We start from the raw sequence: 21,848 nt of genomic DNA, 5'->3' as shown, positions 1-21,848 counted from the left end.
ACATCTGAGGAATCTAACTTGGAAGCGTCACGTGGAGAGCCCTGTGGAAGTCCTTCTTAGAAGGATCAGAACGTCTGATACAGCAGTTGTGCACCCTAGGAAGTACACAGCAGCTACTGGGTGTGTCCTTGGAGGAGATCTGAGAACCAGACCACATCCTTACTGCTGTGACATGGATTTGCTAACTAGCTCCACTGTCCTTTTTTCTTAACTATGGGAAAATACACAAAACAAAATATACCATTTCAACCACTTTAAGTGTACAGCTCAGGGACATTGAGTACATTCACAATGTTGTGTGACCATCACCACCATCCAGCTCCAGGAGTTTTTTTTCTTTCCTTACTGAAACTCGGTTCTCATTAAATAACTCCTCATTGCCCCCTCTCCCCAGCCCCTGGTAACCAGCACTCTACTTTGTCTCTGAGTTTGATTCTTCCAGGTATCTCATATTCTTGCAATCATAAGTATTTGTGTTTTTGTGGCTGGCTTATTTCACTCAACATAACTTCCTCAAGGTTCATGCATTTTGTAGCATGTGTCAGAATTTCCTTCCTTTTAGAGGCTAAATAATATTCTACTGCATATATTTATACCACATTTTGTTTATTTATTCATCCATCCATGGATACATGGATTGCTTCCATCTTTCAGCTATTGTGAATAATTCTGCTTTGTACATGAGTGTACAAATATTTATTCAAGTCTCTGCTTTCAGTTATTTTGTGTATATATCCCAGAAGTGGAATTGCTGGATCGTATGTAATTCTATGTTTAATTTTTTGAGGAATTGACATACTGTTTTCCATGGTGGCTACACCGTCACTGTATGTTTATTGTTAATTTATGGACCACAGTTTTTTAAATTGAGATTTAATCAACATACATTATATTAGTTTCACGTATACAACATAGTAATTGGATATTTTTATATATTGTGAAGTGATCACAAGTCTACTTAATGTCTATTATCACACAGTCACAAAATGTTTTGTTGTAAGGAGGACTTCTAAGATTCACCCTTTTAGCAACTTTCAAAACTACAATACAGTATTATTAAATATAGTCATCATGCTGTACATTACATCCCCATGACTTATTTACTTTGTAACTGTAGGTTTGTACTTTTTGACACCTTTTACCCATATTGCCCATCCTCTACTCCCCACCTCTGGAAGCCACCTGTGTTCTGGATCTATGAATTTCATTGTTTCTATAGATTCCACATATAAGTGAGAACATATTGTATTTTTCTTTTTCTGTCCAATTTATTTCACTTAGCATAATGCCCTCAAGGTCCATCCATGCTGTCTCAAACAACAAAGATTGCCTATTCTTTTATGTCTGAATTATAGGTATAGATATAGACATATAGCTATACCACATTTTCTTTATCTGTTCACCATTGATGGATACATAGGTTGCTTCCGTGTCTTGGATATTGTAAATAACGTTGCAATGAACACAAGGGGTGTATACATCTTTTTGAATTAGTGTTTTCGTTTACTTCAGATAAAGCCCAAGAAGTGGAATTTCTGGATCATATGGTAGTTCTATTTTTAATTTTTTGAGGACCCTCCAAACTGTTTTTCATAGTGGCTGCACCAACATCCCTACCAACAATGTACAAGGGTCCCCTTTTCTCCACATCCTCACCAATATTAGTTATCTCTTGTCTTTTTGATAACAGCCATTCTAACAAATGTGAGGTAATATCTCCTTGTGGTTTTGATTTGCGTTTCCCTGATGATTAGTAATGTGGAACATCTTTTCATGTGCCTGCTGACCATCTGTATGTCTTCTTCAGAAATATGTCTATTCAGATCTGCTGCCCATTTTTTAATTGGATTGTTTGTGGTTTTTCACTATTGAGTTGCATAAGTTCTTTATAATTTTGGGTATTAACTCCTTATCAGATATATGATTTGCAAACATTTTCTCCCATTCAGTAGGTTGCCTTTTCATTTTATTGGCAGTTTCCTTTGCTGTGCAGAAGTTTTTTAGTTTGATGTAGCCCTATTTGTTTATTTTTGCTTTTGCTACCAAATCAAAAAAATCACCAAGACCAATGTCATAGAGCTTACAACCTATGTTGTCTTCTAGGAGTTTTATAGTTTCAGGTCTAATGTTAAAGTTCTTAATCCATTTTGAGTTAATTTTTATATATGGTGGAAGATAGTGGTCCAGTTCCATTCTTTTGCATATGGCTGTCTAGTTTTCCCAACACCATTTATTGAAGAGACTGTGCTTTTCCCATTGTATATATTCTTGGCTTCTTTGTCCTAAATTAATTGAACAAATACAAGTGGATTTATTTCTGGGCTGTCTATTTTGTTCCATTGCTCTATGTGTCATTTTATGCCAGTACCATACTATTTTGATCACAATAGCTTTGTGATATAATGTGAAATCAGGGAGTGTGATACTTCCAGCTTTGTTCTTTTTCTCAAGATTTTCTTTGGCTATTTGGAGTCTCTTGTGGTTCCATACAAATTTTAGAATTGTTTGTTCTATTTCTGTGAAAATTGCCATTGGTATTTTGAGAGGGACTGCATTAAATCTGTAGATTATATTGGGTAGTATGGAGATTTTAACAATATTAATTCTTCCAATTCGTGTGTGTGAAATATATTTCTATTCATTTGTGTCTTCTTTGATTTCTTTAATCAATGTCTTATAGTTTTAGGGGTATATGTCTTTCACCACATTGGTTAAATTTATTCCTAGGCATTTTATTCTTTCTGATGCAATTATAAATGGGATTATTTTCTTAAACTCTCTTTTGGATAGTTCATTATTAATATACTAGATACACAACAGATTTTGTATATTGATTTTTCATTCTGAACTTTACTGAATTCATTTATTAGTTCTGAGTTTTTTTATGGAGTCTTTAGGATTTATGTATAAGTCCTATATATATACTATAGGATGTCTATATATAATGTCATGCCATCTGCAAATAGTCACAGTTTTACTTCTTCCTTTGCTGTTTGGATGTGTTTTATTTCTTTTACTTGCCTAATTGCTCTGGCTAGGACTTCCAATACTGTGTTGAATAAAAATGGTGAGAGTGAACATGGACCACATTTTTGAGGTTGAGCTCCTTATGTTTAAAAATGATTTTTCAAATTTGAGTCTATAGTCACTCATTTTAAAGATAAAATTCTCATAGACTCCCAGTGTTGATTGAGACTTAAATGATTTTCATTATTACATTACCTAACATAAACTGGGCATAAACATGTTCTCTTTGTAGTTATTATACAAATAAAAAGTGAACGCTTTAAAAGTGGTTAAACACACAACTGCAAAACCAAAAGAGTTTATCTTAATCATATCATATAACAGGAGAGTTGATGTTGTTTTCTGTTGTGTTTTTTTTAATGGTAAAATATATATAAAAGCTGACGTTGCTTTGCCAAGACTACATCTCCACTCACAGTGGATAGAGCCAACCACATTAGGGCAAGTTTTTTGGAGTCAGTCTGTCTATGTTTTTTATGCATTGTTTTTCATGCACTTTCCTCTAATGGAAATACTGGGAAAACCTTTGTTAAAGCAACACATAATGCTGCATCTAGCCCTCATTGGGTGCAAATCACTTATTGTCTTAGTCCGTTTCGGCTGCTATGACAAACTACCATAGAATGGGTGGGTTATAAACAATAGAAATTTATTTCTCACAGCTCTGGAGGCTGGAAGTCCAAGACCAGGGTGCCAGTATGGTCAGATTTGGTGACAACTCTCTTCTGGGTTACAGACTGCCAACTTCTGCGTCCTCAATTGGTGGAAAGAGAACGAGTTGGCCCTCTGGCTTCTTATTAAGAGCACCATTCTCATTCATGAGGACCCTACCCTCATGGCCTAATCACCTCCCAAATCCCCCAACTTTAAATACTGTCACTTTGGTGATTAACGTATGAATAGGTCAGTGAGAGGACACAAACATTCAGTCTACAACACGTATCAAGTCAAACTTCATTCTTTTCCCATTAGCCCATGAAATTGGAAATACTAGTCTGGGACCCCAATTCACATGGTAAGAGAACTCAGTTGTTGAGAACAATATTCAGATTATCTAGGATATGCCTATCCATCTTTTTAAAAAATAGCATCAAATGGAAATGCAAAATTTAAATATTCTGAACCCGGCGTGCCTCAATGAAATTTCTTCACAGAGCTCCTCGCCGACTCCAGCAGGTTTATGACAGATACAAAAGTTCTATAACCAAGTTAAGAAACGCTGTCTTCCTATGTAATCCTAACTTAATTGTGCCAAGCCCTGGGAATGAGCAGACAGAAGCTCTCCAACTGGAACGTCTTTTTGTCACCAGCCTCTCCACACTCTGTAAGTGGCTTCCACGCATGGAGGAGGGTGTCCAGAAGCTCTGTGTGTGCTCTGGAAGGCATTGGGAAAGTGCTGGCTCTCCCAGCAATTCACTTTCACAATGAGGCTGGCTCCCCAGGAGCACAGAGCAGCAGTGTGTTAAGATACCCCAAGCTGCTTCTGAAACATCATTTTTGTGCAAAAATTGGTGATAGGAAAAAAAGTGGGGAGTAGAGACTTAAACAATTTAACCAGTACATTATTTCACACATTTTCATACTGAAACAAACAGAAATATGATATGCAGTAGAATATAAAACTCTCTTGCATTTTTAAGATAAAACTGCAGACTTCAAAGGCATGTCGGCTTCTGTGGGCTGCTTCGGGCCAAGCCCCATAAGAGAACTTGAGTAAGTAAAGTATGAGAAACTAAGCAGTCAATCACTCCGGCCCCCCGCAAGTAGGGCAAAGCCAATTAGGTGGCCTCCTTCCAGGTGTGCTCTACTCACTGGGCTTATTGTCACTGAAAACCAGCGGCCCCGTGGAGGATGCACTGTAGAGATTCTCAGAAATATGCTCCATATTAATGCTCTAAGTGTAGGCAGAAAGCGTTTGTTTACAGAAGCAATTCTTCCCAGAACCTCCTGCTTTTCAGCTCTTTTAGTTCCTCTGGCCACGTCCTGGGAAGCACCTCTATTGAGTTCTGTCTGTATTGAATTACCTTTCTTTAAAAACTTGGCTTGGTAGTTTTTAGGTAAGGGGTACAAGTCTGGGGTGAGGGGTGGGATGGAAAGAGAGCTCCTGAATTCCCAAAGGTGCACCTCAAATATTTGAATCAGACTAGGAACTCCCACAAGCCCAAGGCCCCACAGTCAGGTGCTGACGCCGTATCCCCTGCTCTTCCCCCCACACACACCCCAGCTCACGAACAGGGTGAGATCTCCCACTCTGTGCTGATCATCACCATCGAAGGCAGATGGCGCAGCCTCAGATGAAGTGTCCCCTACACATGCACTGAAAAGACAGCTGCCTGGTTGCAGGCTGGCAAGCGGCTTTGACGACAGGAAGGAGAGAGTGCAGGCATCCCCTTGCAGACTGCTTTCTTCGGCTTACAGGGCCAACGTGTTCCCTTCAGAGTCAAAGTCTGCCCCTCACCTCCATCAGTGCATCAGTAACATCAGCTCAGAACACAACCCGGGCTATGTGGACCCCTTGCCACTCACATCGGTTAGGAACCCGGTGTGCCTCAATGAAATTTCTTCACAGAGCTCCTCGCCGACTCCAGCAGATTTATGACAGACAGCCCTCCAAGGGCCAGAACTAGCTTGGCACAGGGCAAATGAGTCTAGGTCCTGTATGGACAGTCCTGAAACCTCCATCTTCATGCATGAGAGTGCAGGAGAAGCCAACCTAATCTCGGACCTGCTTTGGGCCAGGCTGGCATTGGGAGCGGAGGACAGAGGAATGAGTAAGAGAAGCACAGTCGGGCCAGGAAGACCGACCTACAAACACTACAGGTAACTTTGGGGAGAATTATAAGAGAGTTTCTACACAAAATGTCTGAGGGGCACAGAGTGGGACAGGAAACTTGCCAGGGGGTGAGAATTATGAGAAGCTGCCCAAAAGGCCAAAAATAGGGATCCAGTAGGTGAGGGCAGTGTTTCCACAGCTTGAGCTGTTTGAGGAGTACCCTTACAAATGATGCTATGAGCACATCCCACCTGTATCAGCAAGTACTTAGCATTTTACTTTAAACTGATTAACTCAAAAGTTAAATATGTTTCTTTGGAGAGAAGCTTTATATTGTGGTCACAATTGAAAAACCTATGTAGATTTCCATAAATAGAAAGTGACTCTAAAAGTAAACACAATGAAAGCAAAACAGTGTCACGGAGTTCTCGCTAGGTCCAGTTAGTTACCTATTAAAAGTTCTGACATTGAGGCCTGTTCTTTCTCCTCTCTCTCATTCTTGTTCTTTCTCTTTCTCTCTCTCCCCACCCCCCTCTGTTAAAAGATTAGCATGTGTTAAGGAGGTGTTAAAGACAGTACAAACTGAGATTTTGTACTTCATTAAAACAAAAAAAACCGGCAAGAGTACTGAAAATAGTAATAACTTGCACACTGTAATTCGATGTCATTTCATGCACACAAGAACACCACCCCAAGAAGTGCCTTTTGCACACTTTAAAAAATACTGGATTATTTTTAATGCTTTTTGTTAAGTCTAAGGGGCACAAGACGATTTAACTACAACATAGAGTAGACATGATGGAAGAAATGTGAAAGGGTGGACATGACACTCTGCAAGCTGGCAGCCTGGGAGAGAGAAACTTGCATGGAAACACCTCAATTGATTACCCGTTTCTGGATCTAATAATGCTCGATGAGGTCTGTGGTAGAAATAATTTTAATTGAAATTATTTGATCCTCTTTTCAAAACACTACTGAATTATAATAATATTTTTTAAACCTTTTGTGCGGAAGGAGACAAAAGAGAGAATTCTTTATAGAGAATGTGGCTATCAGACTTACCACAGTGCACAATGATCCCATGTTAGTGCCCAGCTCCACCACCAGACAGGGACCCCTCTGAGCAGGGACCTCCAGTTATTTGTTTCCTGAGTTTAATCTCTTTGTCATGTGTAGTTTCCTCTGTGCTGGCTTCCCTATTGGGTATGCTCTCCCAATTTTTCACCTTGTGCAGACTTGAAGCAGCTCCCTTGGGTTTACCTCCTCCAAAATTTATGTTCAGAAAAAAGGAGAGATTCTATCTTCTGAACAGTTGTAAATAAGTCTTGGGTCTGACTTTTATTGGCCCAGAGTGGGTCACGTGTCCCTCCTAAACCAATCATGGGTTTAGAATCCACCGATAGGCTGCAGTCTAGTTCTTAGGACCATCACCCTGGAGTAGGTGATAGAGCAGACTCCATCAGAACCATATGGACTGAGTCATGGGCGGGAGGAATTTGTTCTTCAAAGGGAATTCAGGGCACTATTATTAGAGGAAGGATGAATGAATACTGGACAAGCACAAGCTACCTAAAATCTAACCTTCACTCAATTATTGTAATAAGTGCATTGTTTAGTCATAATACAGAGTGTTCTGTATGGGGTCCAGAAAATTGTGCTGGAGGGCAAACTTTGTAGGTTCTCTTCAACATTTTCCACAGCACAGAAAACTTTGGTTTTCAGGACTGGTTCCAGTTATCCAGAGGAAAGAATATCTCCTTATTTGCAGACTAGAGAAAGAAAAGTAACACAGTGATGGAAACGTTTATTAGGAAGATCCAACTCCATCAGCTTGAATTATTTGCTTAAGCAACTTTCTGCACTTGGTCTCTTGTTAAAGGTGCCACCTGTCACACTAGGAGAGAGATTCTGGCACAAGTGACCAGGACTAAATAATTGTCTTCTCAGGCATAGATGAATAATGTGGTATGCCATTATATTCATCTATTCCTGTTATTTCCCTGAGCTTTCTCCCTCAATAAAATGACAAAATCAGTTACTTAAACTTGGAAAGTCTCCACAAGTAGAGATGATGCCTCAGTAAGACAGGCTGGAGCAGTCTCTCCTTTTGCTACTTGTTAACTGTAGCATCGCTCTTACAGAGGCAAAAGCAAAGGAGAAAGGAATTATTTTCATCTCTACCAATTTAACTTCCTGGCTTGCTGTAATTTAACAAGGATTTTTTTCATTAGTCACCATGTATTCATGTTGGCCACCTGTGGTAGCCCAAATTATTTGGGGCCCCAATTTTTCACTCCTTCCCCCATATCCACCCCTTATGCCTGGGATGTTTCAATTTCCCAAAACCGCTAGGGACAGAATGTACTTCTCCACTCCTTGACTTTGGGCTTGGCCATGTGACTTGTTTAGGCCGTTGGGACATTGCCAGATGTGCCACAAGCAAAGGTCTCAGCCTGTGTTTGTGCAGCTGGCTGTACTTTCTTGCACCACTGCCATAGGCATGAGAAGAATATACTTTGTGTAGCATATTGCTCCAAGGGCAATGAGAGACATCTGAGGCTGGCCTTGACTCAGCCCTCAACCTGGTGTAAAGTCCAGCTGCTCCCAACTGGTATTAGCCAGCCCCTGTTGACTGAAGACACATGGGAAGGCATGAACTATTTGGAAATAACTTCAAATGTATAGAAAAATTGCAAGAATAGTCCAAAGAACATCTTTATCCAGATTTACCTGTTGTTAATATTTTGCCCCATTTGCTTTATTATGTGCTCTTCTTATATGTAATTTTTTTTTCTGAAACATTTGAAAGTAAGTTTCATCTATCATACCTTTTTACTCCTAAATCCACCAGTGCCTTTTACCTAAGAATAAGGATATTTTCCTTCATAATCACAGAACAATTGTTAACTGCCAGAAATTTCACATTGATATATTTTTATCTACTCTACCATTCATCTACCAATTTTATAAATTGATCTAATAATGTCCTTTTAGAATCAGGTCTCTTTGGTCTCCTGTAATCTGGAACAGTTTCTCAGCTGTTATTTGACTTGAATGACATTGATTTTTTTTAAATAAAGCCTCTCCCCTTTTTTATTATAAAATGTCCTCCATTTGTGTTTCACTGATACTCATTCATGATTCCATCTCCAGTCAGAATGCCACAGAAGTAATGTTTTTGTTCTCAGCAAATCCCATTTAGAGGCACATGATGTCCATTTGATCGCTTGGTCAAGGTATTGTGCATTTTTTCTTTCATATTGTTTTTCTGTACAAAGAATAAGCAATCTGTGGGGAGATATTTTAAGACAATGTAAATGTCCAGCTCCTCATCAAAATTTCTTTCATATATTCAGCTTCCATTGATGATTTTTGCCTGAACCAACCTTTGCTATTGTCTTAGCTCAGGCTCCTTTAACAGAATACCCTAGACTGTGTGGTTTAAACAGCAAACATTGATTTCTCACTGTTCTGGAGGCTGAAAGTCTGAGATTGGGGTGCCAACTTGGCCAGGTTCTTGAGAAAGGTCCTTTTCTGTACAAAGGGGTCTTCTCTAGGTACCCTCACATGACAGGGAGGGAGAAAAGGCCAGCTTTCCTCCTCACCCTAAAAAGACACTAATCCCACTGCGGGGGCTCCACACTCATGACCTAGTAACCTCCTAACTGCCTCACCTCTAAATACCATTACATTAGGTCTTCAACATACGCATTTTAGGGGCACACATTTAGTCCATAGCAACTCTTACAGTTGAAAAATTATGATTTTCTAACTCCAGCACTTCCTTCATATTTACCAGTCAGCACTCAATATTTTGCTGTGAGCAAGAGCCCTCTCTTCTGTCCCAAATGTTTATCTATTCATTATTTGTATATACTAACAGACTCCTATTATTTTCAGTGATTTATAATTCATTATTGTCCTTAATAATTTTAGTGCTCAAACTGTCCTAGATTTGGCCAATGAAAGACCCTTCAGTCTGGCTCTTGTGTCCTCATGACAGGTCCCCATTATTCTTATTTCAGTACTTCTTTATTTTATGGTATATAACAAGATGTTTTGGACTCATTTTGTACTTTCCTTCCTTCAGCCCTGGAAATTGGAGTCCTGGATTTTTGTAGTGGGGAATGGTATTAGATCCCAAGATCTGGGTGTAAGGTATACCTATTACTATTTTGCTTCTAGATGCACACATATACATAATCATATGTGCATAAACATATATAAAAATAAACATACATATATATGTAAGCATATGTGGTGGTTAACTTCATGTGTTAATTTGACTGGTCACAGGGTGTCCAGATTAAACATTATTTATGGGTGTGTCTGTGAGGGTGTTTCTGGATGAGGTTAATATTTGAATTGGTAGACTCAGTAAATGGCCCTCCTCTATGCAGGTGGATATCATCTAATCCATGAAGGGCCTGAATAGAACAAAAGGCAGAGGAAGGAGGAATTCATCCTATTTTCTTATCTCTGATTGAGATGTGTCATCTTAGCTCATCTTCTCTGGCCCTCATACTGGGATTTGCACCAACAGCCCCTCCCTGGTTTCAGGCCTTTGGACTCAGATGGAATTATGCTACCAGCTTTCTTAGGTCTCCAGCTTGCAAATTTGCACACTGTGGGACTTCTCAGCCTCCATAATCGCATAAACCAATTCCTCATAATAATTACATATAGCTAAACAGAGATAGATAAGATATAGATAGAAAGGCAGACAGATAGATAGATGATAGGTATTCATTATGATACTGTTTTTGTTTCTCTCTAGAGAACCATGGCTAATACAACATACATATAACACATTCTTACACCTGTTTTAGAAGTCATGATTTCATACCAACACCTTTAATTCCATTCTGTCTCCACAGGGTTCTTCCTTGCCTTGCCCTATCCTTGTTTTGTCTCCCTCCATCCACAGTGAGAATCCTGGCTCCAGCAATATCAGCACATCTATTCATTTGTTCAATCCTAAAATATATCTAAGATAGTTTCTGAATTGTTTTGCTCATATCAGTATAAAACTCAAATCTAATAAAAAGGAATTTAAGATTTGTTTCCAATATCTCCCCCAGCTCCAACGCTGACCAAAACTGAGGACATATACACTACTCGTGTATATACTAATGGATTTAAATTACTCAGATTAGTTCTTTTTGTTACTTCTGTGTGGTTGTATTACTCATTGAAAATGCTGTTGAGTTCATTTGTTTGTTTGTTTTCAGTTTTAGGTGTTTTTAGTCTCCTCATTCTTGTTGATTTAATTTAATTTTAATTTTAATTTTTCTAATTTTATTTTTTGAATATATAAAACATTAACATGCTTCCAAAAGAAAAAACACCCAGAAAGTGCACTTAGAGAAAATTCTTTCTACTTGACTCCTGCAATATTCTTTCTACATCATTTCCCACCCCCAATGACCAATCTATTCTGGATAACCAACTTCACTATTTTCTTCACTGCGTATCTTCACTATTGTTATCACTTTGGTGGTTTTTTTAGTAAAGACAAGCAGATGTATGCCTATTTTCTAATACATCCTCTTTTTATATACGCATTTCACATTTTGCTTTTTTCACTTGACAATTTATCTTGGAAAGCACTCCATGGCAACTCATAAGATTATTCTCTTTCCTTTTTACAGCTGCAGAGTTCTGTATGTATCACAGTTTATTCAACCTATCTCCTATGTTTACATATTTAGGTCATTTTAGTATTTTGTAGTTACAAATGTGGCAATGAAAAACTGCATATATATATATCTAACTCTTGTTGGAGGTATATCTTCAGGAAAATCACTATTCTTGATGGTGTCATTTTTAGCACAGAACTTTAAAACTTTGATGAAATCCAATCTATCTTATTTTTTCTTTTATTGTTTGTGTTTTTGGCAAATGTTTAAGAAATAATTGCCTAATCTGGGGTCATAAAATATCCCTATATTTTCTTCTAAGAGTTTTATAGTTTTAGCTCTTACATTTAGTCTTTGATTCATTTTGAGTTAATTTTTATATGAGACAGAAATATAACATCATTCTTTTTAATGCAGATATCCAATTGTCCTCATACTGTTTTTTTGAAAAGACCATTTTTTTCTCCATTGAATTAGTTTGGCACATTTGCGGAAAATCAGTTGACCATAAATAAAGGGTTTATTTTTTGGCACTCAATTCTCATTGTAGTTTTCATTGTTATTTATTATGAATTGTTAAACATATTTTCATAGATTTAAGGGCATTTTGTTTTATTTTTTATGTTAATTGTGTTTGTGTAGCCATGTCTTTTGCCAAATTTTCCACAGGATGTCTTTTCCCTCAGATTTTCAGAAGCTCTTTATATATTAGTAGATATTTGTCCTTTATCTGTAATATAAATTATAAATATTTTCTTCCTGCTGGTCATTTGTCTTTTAATTTTGCTTGTGGCCTTTTTGGTCAAGTAAAAGTTTTAATTTTTATGTAGTCAAAAGAATCAACTTTTCCTTATATTGCATCTGGATTTTGAGACAGTTTTAAAGCTTTACACTATATCCATATTATAGAAGAATTCACCCATGTTTCCATCTAGTCTTTAGTCATCTGGTTGTATCTTTCATGTTTAAAACTCTGATCCATTTGAAATTTTTCTTATGTCTGGTTAGGAATGAATCTAATTTTATCATTTTTTCCAAATTGTTTTATAGTTTTCCCAACACTACTCATTAAAAATTTCCATATGAAGTTTAATATCAACTTGTCCAGCTCATTTAAAAAAAATTAAGTTTGTTGGTATTTTTATTGGGATGAAGTAAAATTTATAAATTAGTCTGAGGAGAGAGTTGAGTCACTCTATCAAGGAACAAGAAATATTTTTCCATTTGTTTGTCTACTTTTGTGTCTTTTAGGAATGTCCCAAAGTTTTCTTAATATAGGTTTTGTACTTCTTTTTAAAGTTATTCCTAAGTCTTTTATCTTGCTATTGTAGATTTTTTCCTACAATATTTCCTTTAATTATTGTCTGTATGAAAGCTATTTGTGTGTGTCACTGTAACTTGCAGAATTCTTTAATTGTTTGAGTTGGCATTATCATTGATTCTCCAGGGTTTACTAGGTATCCCATCAAATCTTTGGCAAATAAAGGTAATTATATATATATTTTCCAACTCTTTTGCCTATTTTGACCTCACTTTTCTAACTTCATTGGCTTATACCACTAGGACAATGTTTAATAGTAGTGAAATTAGTGGGTATTCTTGCTTTATTCCTGATCTTTAGTAGAATTTTCTTGTGGAAATCATCTGAGCTTGGTGTTTTGATAGGGGATAGTTCTTTGATAACATTCCATATTTCTTCTTTGAAATTGATTTAACTTTTAATATTGGATGGGGGAGTCAATTTCAGTCAACTATATTTTCCTAAGACATTTATCCTTATCATTGGGTTTACAAATTTCTTTGCATAGGTCTGTGTATGTAGAAGACTCTTTTATGACTTTCTGGCTTCCTCTATTAACAGCTACTTTCCTCTCTCACTTCTTAGTCTACATATTTCTGCTTTCTCTTCCCCATGCACTTTTTAAATTAAATTTTCTAGTGTTTTGTCTATTCTATGACTTCATTCAAAGAACCAGAATTTTTATTTATTTTATTTACTGTTTTCCACTTCTCTATTACATCCTGCTTTTGTCTTCATTATTTTCTTCATTGTGGTTTCTTTTTTTTTAACTTGAATTGGGAATTTAATTAATTTTAATTCAATTTATTGTTTAATTTTTATCCGTACAGGTTTTAGGGCTATGATTTTTCCTTAGATATACGAGTTTTCCTTGGGATATATGCTTTCCATTCTGTAATTTTTGTAATTCCCTTATACCCAAGCATCATAAACATAAAAGGCTTTAAGTATTTGGGTGGGGAATTATGCAAGTTATCAAATTATTGCATCTCAGATCCAAATTCACTCTTCACCGCCTGCAGTATGAAAATGGATACGGGCCCTTTAAATATTGTGCTTTTGTCAGTTGACACAATGTTTAGCTTTGGCAGTAGAGGGCACTGGAGAGAAATTACAGGAGGAATTCCCCTAGTAGGCTCCTGCAGTATGAGTGGCTTCTCTACGGCCAGGCTTCAGGGATGTGCGCAGCCTGTCTATTGCCTAGCTCCTGCAGTACAGAAAGCCTCTCTAGTTACTTCAGGATAGATGGCTGCTCCAGTACCAGATTCCTGCAGTGGCGGCAGCTTCCCCAATGTCCAGCTCCTGCAATACACAGGAGCCAGCACCACGTAGCAAGCAGCAGCTTCCTCAGGCACCCACCCCTTGCCAAACAAGGTAGTTTCATAGTAGAATGGCTCTGGTAAGATAGCTCCTGTGAACAGCTTCCCAGAACCCTACAGGACAAATTTCCAGCCAGTTCCAGAGTGCAGATTTCCAGCAACTTCAGTGGTGTGGCACAACAGTAACTTCTGTCATTCATGAAGCCAGGGCCACATCCTCTCTAAGAAAGGTCTGGCTCATAACCCTAGAGGACCTCTCCCTTAAGCACAGTGTCTCAGCCCAAAGGGGTAAGGCTGCTGCTTAGTCGGCAATTCCTCTGTTTTTTTAGAGTTTCTTTCTCCTTTCCATAAAATCGAAATGATACCTGATACCAATCAAAGAATCTTAAAGGAAAAAAAAAAGCTATAGGCAAGTATCCCTCCTAAATGTAGATGAAAAAATTCTGAGCAAAAATTTAGCAAGTTGACTCCAACAGTACATAAAAAGGACAAACACCGTGATCAAGTCAGATTTGTCCAAGGAAATCAAGAGTAGGTTAATATATGAAAATCAATCACTATAATTCATTATAATAATAAACTAAAAGTACAATGAGATACCCACCATACATCTATTAAAATGCCTAACATTAAAAACTGACCCCAAACAAGTGTTGGAGAGAATATGGAGGAACTGGAGTTTTCATACAATACTGGTAGGAATGTAAATGGTAAGACTACTTTGGAAATAGTTTGGCAGTTCCTTTTTAAAAACCTACCATATGATCTATCCATTCTACTACTAGGCATTTACCTAGGAGGAAGAAAAGCATGTGCCCATATACAGACTTGTGCACAAATGTTCTTTACAGCTTGAAATCAGAAAAAACTGGAAACATCCCAGATTTTCAACTAGTGACTGGACAAACTGATACATCCATACATGGGAAACTACTCATTAATTAAAAGGAATACACTCTATGATATGGATGAATCTGAAAATAATTACACTGAGTGAAAGAAGCCATAAAAAGAGTGCATACTGTATAGTTCCATTTACAGAAGTAGAAAATTCAAAGTAATCTATAGTGACATAAAGCAGATCAGTGGTTGCCTGGGGACAGGTGACTGGAAAGCTAGAGAAGAGAGGGATTATGAAGGGGTATGAGGAAGCTTTTTGGGACGATGGATATATTCATTATCTTGATTGTGGTGATGGTTTCACGAGTGTATACTTACGTCAAACTTACCAAAACTTATGCTTAAGTATGTTCAGTATAATGTTTAAAAATTTTTTTCTAAATACTGCTGGCTGCTGGCTGGAGAATGTATTGTAGGGTCAGGCAGCAAAGGATGCAGAAAGGCCAGTTAGGAGGGTTTTGCAGTAACCAAGAAGAGAGATGATAGTGGTGGCAGCAGAGACAGAGAAAAAGTGGAGAGTTCAGAATATTCTTAATGGATAGAGTAAAGAGGACTTCATAATGGATTAGATGTGGGAATTGAAGAAGATGGAGAAATAACCAATAAGTCTTGTATTTGGGGCTTCAGCAACTGGCTGAACTATAGTATCATATTTGAAGAATGAAAAAGATTCTAGCTGCTTTTTTTTTTTACCCCAGAAATGGGCATACTGATAAAATTCATATGGAAATGTAAGGGACCCAGAATATCCAAAAATAATCTTGAAAGGGGGAATGAATTAATATTTCCAGCCTCAAAACTGACTCTAAAACTACAGTATTTGAGACAGTGTGGTACTCACCTAAGGATAGATATAAAGACCACTGAAATAGAATTGAATCCAGAAATAAATTCTTAACATTTACATTCAATTGATTTTCAGAAAGCATGCCAAGCAATTCGGAGGGGAAAGAATAGTCTTTTCGAAAAATGCTTGGACACTGGAAATCCACATGCAAAAGAATGAAGTTGGATCCCTACCTCACACCATGTAAAAAATTAACTCACAGTGGATTAAAGACCTAAAAGTCAGAGCTGAAACTATAAAACTCTTAGAGAAAAACAGCTGTAAATCTTCATGACTTTGGATTACACAATGGTTTCTTAGACATGAGCCCTAAATCACAAGCAATCAAAGAAAAAATAGGTAAGATGGATTTTTTTCCAAAATTAAAAACTTTCACACTTCAAAAAAAGTTAAAAGACAACCCACAATGGGAGAAAATATTTACAAATCATATAACTGCTAAGGGACCTGCAAACAGAATATATGAAGAACCCTTATGACTCAATATAATAAGACAAATAATCCTATTTTTAAATAAATCTGAGCAGACATTTTCCAAAGCATATATACAAATGGTCATCAGTCAGTAAGCACATGAAAAGACACTAAATATTATTAGCCAGTAGGGAAATGCAAGTCAAAACCACAAGGAGATACCCTACATACCAAAACAGCTGCACCATTTTATATTCCCTTATAAATTTGTGGTAGGAATATAAAATGATGCAGCTATTTTGGAAAATAGTTGCCAATTCCTCAGAAAGGTAAACATAGAGCTACCACTATTAAGCAATTCCCCAAAACAATTGAAAACATATGTCCACTCAAAACCTTGTCCATGAATGTTCATGTAGCTTTATTTATGTTAGCCAGAAAGTTGAAACAACCCAAATGCTCATAACTGATCAATAAACAAAATGTGGTAGAGCCACATGTGGAATAGTATTCATCATGAAAAAGAAATGAAGTACAGATACATGCTACCACATGGAAGAACCTTGAACACATGAAAGAAACCAATCACAAAGACCATGTATGATTCCATTTATATGACATATCCAGAACTGGCAAATCTACAGAGACAAAAAGTAGATTAGTGGTCATCTAGGGTTGGGGCTGGAGGTTGGAAAGAAATGGAGAGTGCTGCTAATTGGTAAGGGGTTTCTTTTGGGGGTGATAAGTATTATACAGTATTTCTCTTCTTCTGCCTGTCTTATTTCACTTAACTTAATGCCCTCAAGGTCCAACCATGTTGTCACAAATGGCAAGATTTCCTTCTCTTTCATGGCTGAATGTATATATTCCATCGTGTGTATATGTACGTGTATATACATATATATATACATTTTATTTATTCATTCATACATTGATGGAGACTTAAGTTGTTTCTCTATCTTGGTTATTGTAAATAATGCCTTGCTGAACAAGGGGGGTGTGTATATCTTTTCAAGTTAGGGTTTCCATTTTCTTTGATTAAAAAATATCCAGAAGTGGAATTGCTGGATCATATGGTAGTTCTATTTTTAATTTTTTGAGGACCCTTCATACTGTTTTTCATAGTGGCTGCATCAACTTACTTTAACTGTACACTTTAAATTGATGAAATATATGGTATATGAATTATACCTCAGTTAATGTTATTCAAAAATAGAAAAGCACACACACACACACACATACACATACACACAGAAAGAAGGCACTGTTTCTATGAGAAACTCTTAAGTGGCTTGTGCTCTGCAGAAAGTTTAGATAGGTAATGCTTCTAAAGAGGACAGTTAATAAAGAGCCCCCACAGAATTCGGAGCTTTGTTAATTGCCCAATTTTACAGGTGAGGAGACTGAGCTATACAGACATTTAAGGTCATGTAGCTAGCACAAGACTGAAGCCAGATTCCAAACCAGGAAGTTGATAGCAGAGCTGGGGCCCTTAACTGCCACATTACTCTGTCTCCTGGGAACTTGTGTCTCTGCTCTAAAAAAAAGGCAAGGTAGAGAACATCCACAGCTGAGAATCTCTCAATGAATGACATTGCTCTCTCTTCCTAGTGCCAACTCCTCAGGGCTTGTCAGAAAACACTCATCAATTGGGTGCCTACCATCTGTTTCATAGACATCGTGGAAGACTTGGTTTCTGTAATTTCTAGAGCAAAATTCAGGAAAAGCAATCCCTTTGAAGATATTGAACATGCAGGTTTTTTCCTTCAGGGAAGTGATGAAGTGATGTCTGTCTGCTACTGTGAATATTCAGCTCAGAATGATCAGATAGGCTTTGTGACACAGTGCCTGAATATCAGAGCAACTCTGAAAACTCATAAAAACGTAGATTGTATATAAGCTCTTTTGATTGTTCATGACTACTCAGTATAATACAAAACTAATTTGTCAGTATAAATTTAATACAGCAGACTTCTAGTTCTCACAAGACATTTCTGTGTTTTCATTTAAGAATAAGGTTTTGTTTGTTGAACACTCATTTTTATCTGATTATCAAATGAATAGAAGGGCCGAAATTTTTGGGTGCATTGTAGACTATTTCCCTGAGCTATATTCCCACATGTGAGAATAATCCTGTCAAAGGGTATAAACATTTTTAAGGCTCTTAATCCATCTTTCCAAATTACTTTGCAGAAGGACTGAACCAATTTACACTCCCACCAGCAGTGTATGAAAATATATTTAAATGCAAATTTCAAGCTGCAGTCTCTTTTTTAGGTATTTCACTTGAAAAAAATTTTTTAATGCTAAGCTAAAGCTGATCCAGGATGTTAAAAAAAAAAAGTGATATAAAAATGGTGCATAGTTAAAACAGCTTAGGCAGAGATAAGCTTTATAAAGGCCCAAACAAGATGGTAAAAATTTTAAGGCCTCAGAGGCAGAAGCAAAATTCTGAAGGGACCATTAAGTTTGGCTTATATTGGGATAGCAACGCCAAGAAAGTCGGGCGTGGTCAATGTACCAAATGTAGTTCAGAAAAAGCAGGGTGTTTGTTTATACTTTACTTTGTTTTAAAGACGATTTAAGATACCTAAAAGAGGGTCTTGATAAGTAGCATTGTGCCTGAATAACGAATCCCGTGAAAATGAAACAATCTCACGCCCCCTGAACTACGGTCAGCGCTTCTCTCTCCCTACACCGGATGCCTCGTCTCTGTAATCTGAGACCAGCTTGCAACCACAACGCCCACTTCTACGTTTAATAATGGAGCACAGTGATTTGGGGGGCCATGGGAGCGGGACAGGCGAGGGGAAGCCCAGACTCGGGGGACCAACCCACTGAACTCTACACAGTTCCAAAAGGTGCTGTGACCTCAGCCTTCGGCTAAGACACCTCCTCCGTCAGTTTTTTGGGACCGCGCCTCGCCCCGTCCCGCCTGCGAGTCGTCCATTAATACTTCTCTGTGCCCCCCCTCTGACGCTCTTCCACCGGAGAGAAAGAGCTAATGCCCGAGCAGGAGCCAGATACTCGGTTTCGCCCCTCGCCACTTCACCTTTCTCACTTTTGCTTCTCCCTCCCAGCTCACGATCCCTTCTGCCCTCCCTTTCTCCCTCTCCCCCTCCTCCCCGTCTCGGCACCCTGCCTGCTCCCCGCGCCGGTCCCCTCTTCGCCTCGGGGCCAGCCCCGCGCTCGCCTCCTCCGCCCTCCTCTCGCCCCTCCCCACTCTGCTCCGCTCGCAGCCCCTCCCTCAGCCAATCAGCGCTTGTCCTCCCGCGGCCCCGCCCTCGCCGCCGGTTCCCGGCGGGCCCGGCCGAGCCCAGGCCACGGGTGCGGAGGGCGGCGCCGCGGGGCGGGGGCCGATGGGGCCTAGAGGACGCGCGGCGGTGGTGCGGGGCTCTGCTGGACGCGGCGCTGCGGGGCTGTGAGGGGGCCAGGCCGGTACTGCGGCCCGCCCGGGATGGGCCAGCCCCGGCCTGGCGGGGCCGAGCCGGAGGGGAGGGCGGCGCGCGGGCCAGGCCTGCTGGGCTGGCGGCCCGGAGGCTGAGGTGCAAGTGGGCGCGGAGGAAGGGGCCGAGCCAAGGCAGTGGGTGGAGCGGCGAGGGGGGCGGAGGCTGGGCCGCGGCAGGCGAGCGGAGCGGCGCTCCTGTCCGGACCTCGGCGGCGGCTGCGGCGCTTGAGGAGGCTGAGGCGGCGGCGGGCCCGGACGAACGCCCGGAGGTGGCGGACGAGGCTCCGGGGGACCCCATGGGCGGGTGTGTGGGCGCCCAGCACGATTCCTCGGGCAGCCTCAACGAGAACTCGGAGGGCACCGGAGGTAGGTGAGCGCCAGGGGGCAGCCTCGGCCCCCCATTGTTCCCGGCCAGGCCCCGCCACCTGTCCCGGCCCCTGCGGGCCCGTGGGCCGCGCCGCCGGGGCCCCCGCGCCCCTTTGTCATCCCCTCCTCCACGTCACTCCCCGCACTCCGCTTCCGGCCGCCCCGCCAGCCGCGGGGTCTCTCCCTTCTCACCCCGGCCCCCGAGAAAAGTCTTCTGCTTGCCGGGAAGTAGCCCTCAGCCTGTCGACCCCACCGCCTGGGCTCGGAAAACTCGGACGAGGAACTGCCTTTCTGGCCACCTCACTCTCTCTCCAGTCCGTTTAATTATTCAGGAACAGGATGGCGGCGCTGGGGTTGCAGAAAAGCGAATTGCTGGGGAGGTTGGGGAGGGGAGCCTAATGCATTCCCTCCGATGGGCCCCGCCACATCTCTCTGCACCCTTCCTTGTTCAGCAGAGTTGGCTGGTCTCAGCTTTCCTGAGTTTCAGATGACAGCTGCCCTGGTTGGTTCCAATTTGGCCATTTAAACCTGCAAGTTTCTGGAGCTTGACTGGGGAAGTCTCAAGTGGCCACAGGCATTATTTTAACGAAGGGTGGGGAAACGGCCTGCCCGAGTAAACGTGGCTTCTTGAGAACCAGCTTTGGGGTGTTGGGCCACTTTCTTGTCGGGGTGGGCTAGTCAAATTCCTATCCGTCTTACGTAAAGGAAAATATGTTAAGATTAAAGTGCAAATACATAAGATTCCGACTTGCCCTAGTAGGATCAGTACTTTAAAAGTTTTTTTAACACGGAATGCATTTCTACTTTATTGTCAGTAGCATCTTGCCGAGGAGGGGTTTTTAATGCAATCGATGCTGTGTAGTAATACAATTCTTTACTTGTAATAATACAACCTTTACTTGAGAGATTTTTGAGTTTATTCTATCGCTTGTATACAAGGTACAGTGTTTTAGTTAAAGAACAAACAGCTTCTAAGGAATAGCAAAGATGAGAGTGTTGTGTTGGTTTTGCTCCAAACTTATATTACGTGTCTCAAAATGTGGAGCATATTTCTAAGTTCCTAAACTAAAATGAGAGAGGTTACAACTTTTCCTTATACTAAATTTAGATCAGTTACTTGCCCTGTCACTTAAGCTCCATCTATAAACCATGTACATTGAACTTTCAGCTGATGAATTTCCTGAATTACGTGTTTAGCCACGCCACCTCATTAAAATCAGTGGGCATTCTGTTTGACTAGATCCCGGGCAAATAATTTTAAGAACTCAGTCAATTGTGTCTTGAAAAAAGTTATACATGAAAATGCTCCTTAACGCATTCCAAGTCACAGCATTATTACTTGGTGACACATTAACAATGAGATCCTCAGTGACAAAGCAGGAAGATTAAAAGGTCATGATTTGAAACAGCGTTGGGTTAAGGTCAAATAGGGGGTCAAAATGATTCTTCGTGCCATTGAGTGATTATTATTGGTACTGAAGTATATTAAGTACCTGTTGTAGGTAGTGTTTAGTTTTTTTTTTCACAACTCATTTTAAAATTCCAGTAAACATTTTTCTCTTCTTAGTACTGACTTTAACCAGTTTATTTAAGCCTTTTGGTAGTGTGACTTAAGACCAGCCGGGCAGTGTTAGCATGGGCTTTTACAAGCATGAAGTCTTAGCTTTTGGTAATTTATTACCAGAGGTATCTAGTTAGATAGCCATAGGATCAGTTTCTTTGAGAACTGAGTTTTCTGGATCTTAAGCTGTGCTATGTCCTTCCAAAGTAAAGTTTAGAAAAAAGGAGCATTAACCATCAAAGCCTCTTCATTTC

General features: G+C 39.6%; 1 protein-coding gene across 1 annotated transcript in view; it reads left to right on the top strand.

The window, feature by feature from the left end:
• Positions 1-19,535: 19,535 nt before the first annotated feature.
• Positions 19,536-21,848, top strand: part of UBTD2 (ubiquitin domain containing 2) — a 55,923-nt gene continuing 53,610 nt past the window's right edge. The window contains exon 1 of the mRNA XM_036884681.2: positions 19,536-20,033. Coding sequence (XP_036740576.1) covers positions 19,964-20,033 — 70 coding nt within the window. The 5' untranslated portion in view covers positions 19,536-19,963. The remainder of the gene's footprint in view (positions 20,034-21,848) is intronic.

Source organism: Manis pentadactyla, chromosome 2 (assembly GCF_030020395.1).
Source record: "Manis pentadactyla isolate mManPen7 chromosome 2, mManPen7.hap1, whole genome shotgun sequence".
Lineage (NCBI taxonomy): Eukaryota > Metazoa > Chordata > Mammalia > Pholidota > Manidae > Manis > Manis pentadactyla.
The sequence above is the reverse complement of the archived record's forward strand: the minus strand, read 5'-3'. Positions and strand labels throughout refer to the sequence as shown.